The 11553-nt window shown below is 37.5% G+C and overlaps 2 protein-coding genes across 2 annotated transcripts; both read left to right on the top strand.

Moving 5' to 3' along the window:
- The first annotated feature begins 8423 nt into the window (after positions 1–8423).
- LOC130956772 (uncharacterized) lies at positions 8424–9582 on the top strand. The gene is made up of 2 exons (XM_057883761.1): positions 8424–9448; positions 9573–9582. The coding sequence occupies exons 1-2, from the start codon at positions 8424–8426 to the stop codon at positions 9580–9582; spliced, it is 1035 nt and encodes a 344-aa protein (XP_057739744.1).
- Positions 9583–9725: 143 nt separating this feature from the next.
- On the top strand, positions 9726–11033 carry LOC130956771 (uncharacterized). Its single transcript, XM_057883760.1, has 2 exons — positions 9726–9953; positions 10038–11033. Exons 1-2 carry the CDS (start codon positions 9726–9728, stop codon positions 11031–11033), a joined length of 1224 nt encoding a protein of 407 aa, XP_057739743.1.
- Positions 11034–11553: the final 520 nt, after the last annotated feature.

The raw sequence follows: 11553 nt of genomic DNA, 5'->3' as shown, positions 1-11553 counted from the left end.
CTATCATATTTCTTCTTCTTCATAAGATTACATTGAATATCTTACTTTCTCAGTTTATCTTTGATTTCTCATGGTAAAAGACAATTTGTGGAGTATATGAAAAAGTCATTTGAAAAAAAAAAGACAAAAAGAGTTAACTTGAAGAGAAAAGTCATTATTATGTCAAAACTCTTTTGATATATTTTTGTTTTATAATCATGAGCTTAAGAGATTTTTCTTATTAAGTTGGATGAACACTTAGTGTTAAAAGTATAAGGAGTGAACCTAGCAGAAACAAACTTGGTTAGAAGCTTGGCTCGTTCTATATAAGATTAAGAAGAATCCTAGAGAGTTGATGTCTGTAATCCTTGAAAAAGATTATGAAAATTTTATCATAATTGTAGTAGAAATTGGATGTAGGTCATATTGTACAAAGTAGTTATACTATGATACATGATTGTGTTCTCTTTTTTTCTCTACTCTATTTTTATTTTATTCATTATAAAACAAAATTAAATTATCTCTTACATAATCAATATTAGGGGTGATCAAAACCGATCCGGACCGAACTAAACCGATGGACCGAACCGAAAAAATAAAAAACCGAAATAATCGAAAATCGAAAAAACCGAAAAAGTGATGTTTTACTATTTTTTGCGGTTCGGTTCGGTTTTCGATTCTTGCCACCAAAACCCTAACCGAACCGAACCGAACCGAACCGGTTCTTCACAAAAACCCTAAAAATTAAAACTACTTATACCCCACGCCACGCCCCCAGACCCCACCCCCCCCCAAACGCGTTACCTTACTGCTGCGCAAGTCCCTCCCCCATGGAAACCTAACACCACATCTCGCCCTCACATAGTCACATCTATTCACCCAGACCCCCCACGGAGCCAGCCTGAGCCACCCAGGCACCCACCTCCTTGATACTCGAAGCCTTCCTCCAAATCTCACCGCTGAACATAGCAGATCCCCCACCGCCGGTGCACCACGAAGAAGAAGATCCGTCAACACAGCAGCTCCCCTGGCTCGCCAGTCGCCACCACCCAGTCACCCACTGACCCAAAAGCCACAGGGTAGCACAGTCACGGGTGACGATCAACACAGGACCTCCGACCTCGCCACCTCCGACCTCGCCGTCTCCACCCAGAAAGGCTCCACCCAGCAGCGTTTCTAGGTTCTGTAGGGTCACGGTGACCCACGATCAAGACAGCCCCTCCTAGTCTCCCACCCAGCCACCGATTCAAGTGCATATGGAGCCCGAGCCATCTATTCAGGTAAACTTTACTGATGCATTGTTGGTATTGCTGCTTGCTGGTAATTGTTCAGTTTATTCAGGTTAGGGTTATTGTTGGTATTGCTGTTTACCATCTATTCAGTTTATTGTTGGTAATTTTGGTCTTGCTGATTTATTGTTCAGTTTAGGGTTATCAGTTTATTGTTTATTGTTGGTTATTAATTTAAACTTTAGTTACTGGTTTCTGTCCTTGATTTAATTTTCTAAATTATCAGGTTTTGTTCAGTTTTCTGTTTTATTTATTACTGGTTATTGCTTGTTTATTGCTGGTTTATTGCTGGTTCATTGCTTGTTTATTGCTTGTTTATTGCTAGTTTTGTTCATTGCTTGTTCATTGCTTGTTTATTTCTTGTTTATTGCTTGTTTATTGCTGGTTTATTGCTTGTTTATTGCTGGTTTTGTTCATTGCTTATTCATTGCTTGTTCATTGCTTGTTCAGATTATCAGGTTTTGTTTAGTTTTGTTTATTGCTTGTTTATTGCTTGTTTATTACTGATTTTGTTAATTGCTTGTTCAGATTATCAGGTTTTGTTCAGTTTTGTTTATTGCTTGTTTATTGCTGGTTTTGTTCATTGCTTGTTCAGATTATGAGGTTTTGTTCTGGTTTGTTTATTGCTGGTTTTGTTCATTGCTTGTTCAGATTATTAGGTTTTGTTCAGTTTTGTTTATTGCTTGTTTATTGCTGGTTTTGTTCATTGCTTGTTCAGATTATCAAGTTTTGTTATGTTTTGTTTATTGCTTGTTTATGTCCTTGATTTATTGTTTTGTTTATTACTGGTTTCTGTCCTTGATTTATTGTATTTGTTTATGTAGTTTGATGTCAGTTCAAGTGAGAATATGGGCAACACTGGATTGCCTCCAGTTTTTATTCCGAATGAATCAACAAGCATCAGATCTCTGACTGCATTGCCTCCTGTGCCAGCTCCTCATCGAAACACAAGGAAGCTTGCTAGTAGAGGCCGAGGAAAAAGGCGGGCTATTGAAGAAGCTCCCGTTAATGACTCTGCTGAAACTGAGACCGATGAAGGTAAGAGAAAACCTTGTAGACCTAGGTCTTGGACATGGGATCACTTTACTAAAGATGAAACTAGTAATCCATAGTATCCTAGAGCTAAATGTAATTGGTGTGGGGCTAGTTATGCATGTGATACACATAAAAATGGCACTAGTAACATGAAAAATCACTTGTTGACTGTTGAACTATTAAACTTCTTTAATGACAATTTATTTTTATTTTCAATTGTGTTGACTGTTGAACTATTAAACTTCTTTAATTGTCGTATTTGAATTCTATTGTCGTTATATTTCATTAGATCAAGACTTTGTTAGCTATTGTGTATTTCGATTTGTCGATTTCAATGTTATGACTTTGCATAATAGTATGGTAGAATTTTTTTTATTTGATTAAAAAAACCAAACAAACCGAACTAAACCAAACCGATTTTAATTGGTTTGGTTTGGTTTGGATGGCTTTAAAAAAAATCGAACCAAACCGAACCGTAACTTAATTAAACGATCGGATCAGATGGCTTTTTCTTTAAAAATCGAATCAAACCGTACCGCGAACACCCTTAATCAATATCACAGACATAGCTATAACAAAACTGCCAAATTTATTTTGATATTTTAAAAAGCCTAAAAAGCGATTCAATCTCTTTTTTCTAGATCATTGAAAACTTTTAATGGTATATTTTGCAGAAATATAAATTTGCTCATAGACAAACATACAAAATACAATTTTAAATTTGTAAAGAGAAAAAGACAAAACACATACAAAATATTACCTATGTTTAATAGGGAACTATTTTTCATCTCTTAAAACGTAGCATCTTAGGGTATTAAAAAGAGATGGATTAGTGTCATCATTTAGAAGACTGTCACTATTTCTTTGACTGTTTTTTGCATTGGAATAAGCAAAACAATTTGTGTTTTGCAAGAAAAAAAAAAACATATTTTGTATTTTATAGACATGGCAATCACTGCTTTTTGCATACATGTTTGGCATGTGTGAGTTAGGAAGATTGGTTTATGCACATTATAAATCACATTCTATCTATCTGTGTTTTGTTAATAGAGAATATTAGATAGTTCATGAATTTGAATAGAGAGGAGAGTAGAGTGGCACTAGAATTTTGTTAGTGCCCCTTTTTTTGTGTAAATTTTTTTGGATGTAATTTTTTTGTTAAAATGATTTGTGATTTTACTCTAGTTAAAAAACATATTGTTAAATATCTTCATAAATTTTAGCGTGTAAGTATTTGTCTATTTTATTCATAAATAATTTTATTTTTCTATTGTGTTATTATAATATTATTATTACAAATTATTATAATTATTATTATAGTTATTATTATATTCTTCTTATATAATATTACTATATAGTATTACTGTTGGTGTTATTATTATTATTATTATAATATTATTATTATTGATAGTTATCAATGACTAAGAGAAGAGAGTTGAATTTTGGATTCTGTCTTTTTAATTTTTGCTTTTAATTTTGTGTTATGTAGAGATACTGTGAGTTAAAAAAAAAAGAGAAAGACTTTGGTTTTATTTCCTGATGCAGTAAGAATCAGAACAGAGTTGTTTGTAAGATGAATTATAATGAAATGTTACTTGGTAGAGAAATCAGGAGATATTCTCTTTTTTTCTATACAACAGAATCAGAAATAGAGAAGAGAATAGAGAATGACACACAGATGTATACTGGTTCGGTTACCCAGTATAATATAGTCTACATCTAGTCTCCATCACAATAGTGACGGAATTTCACTATCTTTTAATAGAATTACATTTACCAATTTACCCAATTCTATTTGGAACAAGTCTAGTTTCTAACCTAAACTGAATTTGATTAGGACTCACCCTAATTTTTAACTGCAAAATGGTAACCTAACTTGTAAGGAAATTCCCTCAAGATTATGACAATAAAACAGAAATACATACAAAGAATTTCTGAGATAATTATGACTTTTTCTCCAAGTCTAGCTTTCTGCTTTTTTTCACTCAATAGCTTTTTCATACAAACCTCACCAATTTACCTTTTACTATTAAAACTCAGATAGACTAAATTGAGAAAAAAAAATACAAAATAAAAATCATAAAGAGAAGAATAAATAGCTCAGTGAGTTATGAAAATCTAAACGTTGTGCTCTCACTCCTTACTCAAATCCTTGGCCATTCACCCATTTAATAGAGGAGTGAAATTTCCCGAGTTTGAAACCTTGCTTCAGCACCTTGTTTGACTTCTTCTCCCAAATTAGAATCAGCAGCGGCGTTCACAGAGGAGAGAGAAAGTAGAAGCAGTGACCAACTCAGACATAAAACCTTACCTTCAATTTTCTCTTTTAACCTTTTTTTATCTTGCCTCTTGAATCTTGACTATGTGTTCTTGCTTTGGCACCAAGTCAGATTCTTGAGCGTTGATTTAAAGCAGAGCACCTTCAAGTTTACTTTCTTCATTTTCCAATTCGGTGCTTGTTCAGAGAAGATTTCTTCAATGCTCCTTGATGAAGCACAAATGTAAAAACCTCTTTTTTGTGATTTTTTTTATGTGATCTTCCCTTCTCCTATATTCTCTTTGACATTTTCTTCTTTGCTTGAATTTAAAAATTTTTTTTTTGTTCTTCAATTGTGTCCTAGCAAAAAGCTTCTTTTTTCTTTCTTTTGTTTCAGAGAATGATGTGATGTGAAAGAAAATAGAAGAGAGAAAAGAGAAAAGAAAAGATTTTGGCTTTCGGTTATGTGAAGAGGTGTGGTTCAAATGAAATGAAAATTGAATTACTTAGTTAGAGATTAAGTTGGAGGGATGGAGTTGGATATGGACACCAATTGGGCTTGTGATGGTCTGGGGCCAATTTCTTATTTTTCTTTCATATGGTTTAGCAACTTATTGATGAACCAATTTTTGTTTATGCTGAATTTGATATTGGGGCAGAGTGTGTGTGTGGGCCGATATTTCATGTTTTTTGGACCAGTGTAATTAATTTGTTTTCTGCACACTAAACAAAACACGTCACACAAACAATTTGGTATAACTCAATAATGTTTAATCATCATCTTAATTATAGTTTAATTTTCTAAACTCAACAATTATATTATTATTATTACATATAAGATAATAATTATTTTTGTCTACGGCAGCCTACGAAGATTTTGTTGTCCAAAAAATTCGATCTTTTAAAAACTTACAATAAAATCACTGCAACCGCACTAACAACAATCGAGTTCTTTCACGTCTTACCAATAGGTAAAGTGAAAGGATATTTTGCATTGTTGTTTACTTTAATGAAAAGATAGAGAAAAAAACGCTCACATTTTACCTATTTATTAGTACCGATAACCAGGAATATACATGGATCGGGTGAAGTCGAGTTCGTCTTAATTTGGATCTAGCCCTAAATAATGATCGGCTCTATTTTTGAGACATTTACCCGGTCCTAGACCCGATGAAATCACACTACTTTCGAGTCACACTAAAACTGGATCTAGATGGGTGAAAGTCTGGGTCTTGATAAACTTTATATCAAAAAATTATTATACACTTATTTATAAAAGAGAAAAAACATATTTATTACCATAAAATTGATATTCATATTTGAACTTGAATTTGTCCATAAATTTTAATTTCATGATTCTTTGACTTATTTTCTAATTCATCAAGCGTAATTAAAAACAAAACAATCAGTTAATAATTAATATAACATAATATTAAAATTAATTTAATATATATATATATATATATATATATATCTTTTAATCTTCTAAAAATATATATGAATCAAGTGAAATCGAATTAGTCTTAATCCAGATACGACTTTAAATAATAATCGAATCTATTTTAAAAATTTTTATCTAATTCTAGAAGCAATAAAATCACATTAATTTAATCCCTAAAATTAATTTAATCCCTAAAATATTCAAATCTGAATCAGATCTTTAGACCAAAACGAGTAATATAAACACCCCCACCGATAATATCCCAAGACCATGCCCAATTGAATAATACTCTCCTTTGTGGCATTAATTTGTCCATCATACATACTAATTCATCATTATCCATTCCTTTCTTGCAACTGAGTTAATATTTAAAGCCTTCATACGAAAAAGTGTGAATCAAACGTGATTCTAATCTAACCAAAAAAATCTAACTTAAAGAAACTAGCAAAAGAATTTTTTTTTGGTGTCTAAACATGGAAAGAAACAAAATAAATACTATTCTATATTCGAACGGATAATTTGTTGGAGATCAACACAAGACTCAGACCAAATAACATGATTAGAGTTACTCTTGGCACCATATCTAGCTATCCAATCCGCAGCTCTATTTATTTCTCAGGACACCCACTCAACGTGAACAAGCCAAGAACGAGATAAAAGTTCATGAATCTTATGAACCAAACCTGTTACTTCAGATGAATACCCACTTGTAAGCTCATGCATGATGGGCAGAATATCAAGGCAAACCGTTTCATATATAATATCCCTCAAACCGCAATCCCAAGCTAAAACCAGCCCCCTCCAAATAGCAAATAATTCACATCTAATGATAGACAAGGGGGAATGCTTCCAGAGCAGCTCGAGATCCAATCTCCCTTAGCATCTCTAATAATACACCCAAATCCCGCTAAATTTGAATTCAGATACAAGCTTGCATCACAATTAACTTTAAAACGGTTGTCTACTAGTGGTTCCCAACACAGGCAATTTCGGAGAGGCCTAAAGACATTGTTTCGATTTCTGAAACCTGTAAGTCCTTGGTAGTAATTTTGGTCAAGGCAACAACCTTATGGTCTGTCAAAGGATTGTCAGTATTGAATATGTCATTGCACCTATGTCTTCATACCCACCAAAGTCTTGCACCAAAAGACACGTCATTGTTAGCCAAGGCCTTCTGAAATCACTCTTCAAGAGGAGTACCAACCGTCGAGTCTAGGATACTAGGATCCAACATATGCCAAATTGACTTTGATCGTTCACCATCTCTAAGGCAATGCTCCATAGTCTCTTATATCTCTTACACATATCTGAAGAAGTTAAATGCCACTTGAATCGAAAAGTCTCAGTTGGTAGAGTATCATGTAAGCCAAATCACATAATAAATTTGAACTTCTCTGAAATGTTTGTATTCCACAATCAGTTTCAATTACTATTGGCATTCTAATTTAATATTTTTTCTAATAACCATTTATAACCCTTCTTCCTTGCACTATACTTTTTTGATGCTGCAGGTTACCACTCTCACTATGACTCCAACTCAGTCAAAATTATTTTAATCTAAGAAGTTATCTAAATTTTCAAAAATATTTCAAAAAAATAAATTTCATAATTAGAAGAAATTACCACCAATTTAGAAATCCAAAGTCCCGGCACGTCTTATTCAGTTTTTTTATGTTTGTGGTGTGCACTATTTGATCACTTGAAGTTATGGTCGAAGAGAAAGTTTAGGATAGTTTTTTTATTAAAATTTGGCCAGAATTTAACTAGTAAAAAAAAGTAAATAGTCTCACATTATTAAATAAAATTTTACACTATTAAAAATACTAATAATAACTAATCGATGATTATAAATTACAAAACTTGCTAGTTTCCTACCACTCTTTATATTCGAAAGCAACTCTTAAAAAATTACCCATATGAATTATAAAATTCAAAAGTCTCGCAAATAAACTGATCTCATTGACACCTATATATAGCCATGCTTATGCATTATTTTGTAATCGATATATGTTCTTTTTGTAAATTTGATATAGGGCAAAAAACCATAATAAGCCAACTGACTCCAAAAATTACGTAAATAAGCCAAAGCAAAAATCGTTTCAGCAATAAGCCAGATCGTATTTTTATATAATTCGAACCAAGTTGGTTCGAACTGTAATTGTGAGTAAATCGAACTAGGACAGTTCGAATTAGTTGTTTTGGGTTGGTAATAAATCGAACCAGCTTGGTTCGAATTAAGAATGAATGTAATTCGAACCAGGTTGGTTCGAATTATAGAGAGAGACGCTTCTGGTGTAATTCAAACCGGGCTGGTTTGAATTACACAAATCATAGTTCGAACCAGACCGGTTCGAATTAGTTTGAGACTGAGCTGTATATATATGGTTCCAAAACGTGAGTTAGTCTCATTAGAGGGAGTAAGATGGCTAGTGAGGAGAGTTTTGTGGTTTTGGTGCACCACAGAGGATCTGTTAATAGAAAAACTCGTTCCGGAGTAAAGTTCACAGATAAGAATCCTCTATGTATTATCGTAACTTCTACGACGAGTTATGATGACCTTGTTAGCGCTGTACTAATGAAGCTCGGTCTGGAAGGTGCGAAGCGGGTAAAGAAGTTTTTCTATCGCATTCCAGTCACGGTGCTACAGAATACCGTGAAGTATGATTGCTTCACGATTAATAATGATGTGGACTTGCAAGTAATGTTTCTTTGTCGGCGGCAGTTTCCGGAGGTGAGGACACCAGAGTTGTTGGCACGGCTGGTTGATGTGGTATCCAGCTCCGGCGGTTCGAACCGGAATACGAACACTATAGCGAATCCAGCAGGTTCTAGTTCCCGGCCTGCCGTTGCTTCCTCCTCCGTCCCTGTGTACGAACCAGTGGTCCAACCTGTCGCCTCCCCGTCTTTTGCTGTTGACCTCAATGGCACAAAAGGCGACGAGGTAGTGGAAAGGGAAAATTTGCCGAACGCTTTAGTGGGAGTTGCACCTGTTGGCGTTGGAGACGGTTTTTTGGGTGATGAAGAGGATGATGACGTCGAGCCGGATATGATTGACGATGATAGCGCTGATGATATTAGAGTGAATGGGCCTGCATTGGCAGTAGGTGGTTCTAGCTCTGGCACACAGCAGTATCCACCACATTTTTCTTCGTTGGACTTGGACGCCATGAGACATGAGGGGGTTTTAGGGCACGCTGTTGGATTCGGAGCTAGAGATGCGGAAGGGACTGCTGGTCTGACAGAGTTCCAGGTTGGTCAGCAATTCCCGGATAAAGATGAGGCCCTTTTAAGTGTGAAGACTTACAGCATCCGGCGAGGGGTACAGTACAAGGTGGTGGAGTCTAATCACCGCCGGTATGTGGGCAAGTGTTCCGAGTTTGGGAATGGGTGCACATGGTTGATTCGACTGAGTCTCCGGAAGCGCAAGGGCATTTGGGAGGTCAAACGGTACAATGGACCTCACACTTGCCTGGCCACATCCATCTCGAGTGACCACAGGAGTTTGGATTATCATGTGATTTCGGCGTTCATTATGCCAATGGTTAGGGCTGATGCATCCGTGAGCATAAAGGTGCTCCTGAACGCCACGGCAGCGCACTTTGGTTTTAGGCCGACTTACCGGAGGGTTTGGATGGCGAAGCAGAAATCTATTGCCCTCATCTACGGTGACTGGGATAAGTCCTACAACGACCTGCCTAGGTGGGTGTTGGGTGTCCAGCTGACGATGCCTGGTAGTGTTGCGGTCCTTAAGACGAGCCCGGTTCAAGTTGGAGGACAGGTGGACGAGTCTCAATCGTACTTCCACAGACTTTTCTGGACTTTCCCGCTGTGCATCGAGGCATTCCGTCATTGCAAGCCGCTAGTCAGCATTGACGGCACACATCTGTATGGGAAGTATGAGGGAACGTTGCTCATCGCGATTGCACAGGACGAGAACTCCAACATTCTACCTGTCGCATTCGCACTAGTAGAGGGTGAGAATGCGGAGTCCTGAACATTCTTTCTCTCGCACCTTCGCCAACACGTGACCCCGCAGCCCGGTCTGCTGGTTATATCGGACAGGCACAACGGCATCAAGGCTGCGCTTGAGGCCCCTGACGGCGGTTGGTTACCGCCATCTGCGTACCGTGCATTCTGCATACGACACGTAGCGGCTAATTTTGCCCTTACCTTCAAGGGCAAAGACGCTAGGAGGCTCCTAGTGAACGCGGCGTATGCGAAGACCGAGGTTGAATTTGATTACTGGTTTGATATTCTGCGATCTGAAGATCCAGCGATGTGTGAGTGGGCGAACCGGATTGATTACTCGTTGTGGACTCAGCATCGTGATGAGGGGCGGAGATTCGGTCACATGACGACGAACATCTCCGAGTGTGTGAACTCTATCCTCAAGGGGGTCAGAAATCTCCTTGTAGCATCCCTGGTGAAGGCAACATATGGTAGGCTTGCGGAACTCTTTGTTCGCAAGGGGAGAGAGGCTGAGGCCCAGATGGGAACAGGACAACAATTCAGTCAGCATTTGGTGAAGTGTATTGAGGCCAACTTGAAGACGGCCAGGTGCTTCACGGTGACGCTGTATGACCGGGATAACTTCGAGTTCACTGTAGCAGAGACCACTCCGATTGGTTCTTTCTCCTTGGGTACTTACAGAGTATCACTTGCCTCTCGGACATGTGACTGCGGGTACTTCCAGGCTCTTCATTTCCCGTGTCAGCACGCACTTGCATGCTGTGCCTACTCACAGGTCACCTGGACCTCTTACGTTCACAGCGTCTATCAGATTAGCTCGGTTTTCAGTGTGTATCGGATGGGATTCACACCTCCAATCCCGGAGGGCTTCTGGCCACCTTACGACGGGCCCACGGTGATTTCAGACCTTGACAAGAGGCGTGCGAGAGAGGGTCGTCCTAGATCCACTAGGATACGGACGAATATGGACGAGGCAGATCCGAATCGGCTAAAGAGGTGCGGCCTTTGTCGCCAACCCAGACACACACGACGTAGTTGCCCACAGGTTGGAGGATCGTCTTAGACAGGCCGCCATTAGTGCGCATGTTGTTAGTGTTAGTATTATTTACATTTAAGTTTTCATGTTAGATGCAATGTTTGAGCATGTATGTAACTAGTTGATCTTTATACATTGTACTTTGATTGTTGCGAGTAGTAATGAATATGTCTTCTTTCATTATGAGTACTGCTACATGTTCCGTAGATGCAAAATTTAATAAGTAAAAATAAACACTAAACTATTTCATGATTCATTGATTCTAAATAGTCAATGTCCCACAACACAAATAACAAAAAACATAGGTGAAAAGACTATAACATAACAAGAAAAGTACATATCACTATCATACATGATTGAACTTTAGGGAACAAAATACATGAAACGTGAATCATCTAAACAGATGCGAGCCAGTACCACAGCGACGGGCTACCCGTGCCCTCTGACCTCGACGGATAAACGGCTCCTCATCCTCGATGTCATCCCCATCCTCCTGTGGGGCAGGCTGTGCTGGTGGCGCAACATGCAGGGGTGCCGCCGAAAGCCC

This window comes from Arachis stenosperma, chromosome 10 (genome assembly GCF_014773155.1).
Source record: "Arachis stenosperma cultivar V10309 chromosome 10, arast.V10309.gnm1.PFL2, whole genome shotgun sequence".
NCBI lineage: Eukaryota > Viridiplantae > Streptophyta > Magnoliopsida > Fabales > Fabaceae > Arachis > Arachis stenosperma.
The sequence above is the reverse complement of the archived record's forward strand: the minus strand, read 5'-3'. Positions and strand labels throughout refer to the sequence as shown.

Coding starts and splice junctions, on each gene's coding strand:
- LOC130956772 (XM_057883761.1), top strand. CDS start 8,424: ATGGCTAGTGAGGAGAGTTTTGTGGTTTTGGTGCACCACAGAGGATCT.
- LOC130956771 (XM_057883760.1), top strand. CDS start 9,726: ATGCCTGGTAGTGTTGCGGTCCTTAAGACGAGCCCGGTTCAAGTTGGA. Junction 9,954..10,037: donor AGAACTCCAACATTCTACCT/GTCGCATTCGCA, acceptor GTGACCCCGCAG/CCCGGTCTGCTGGTTATATC.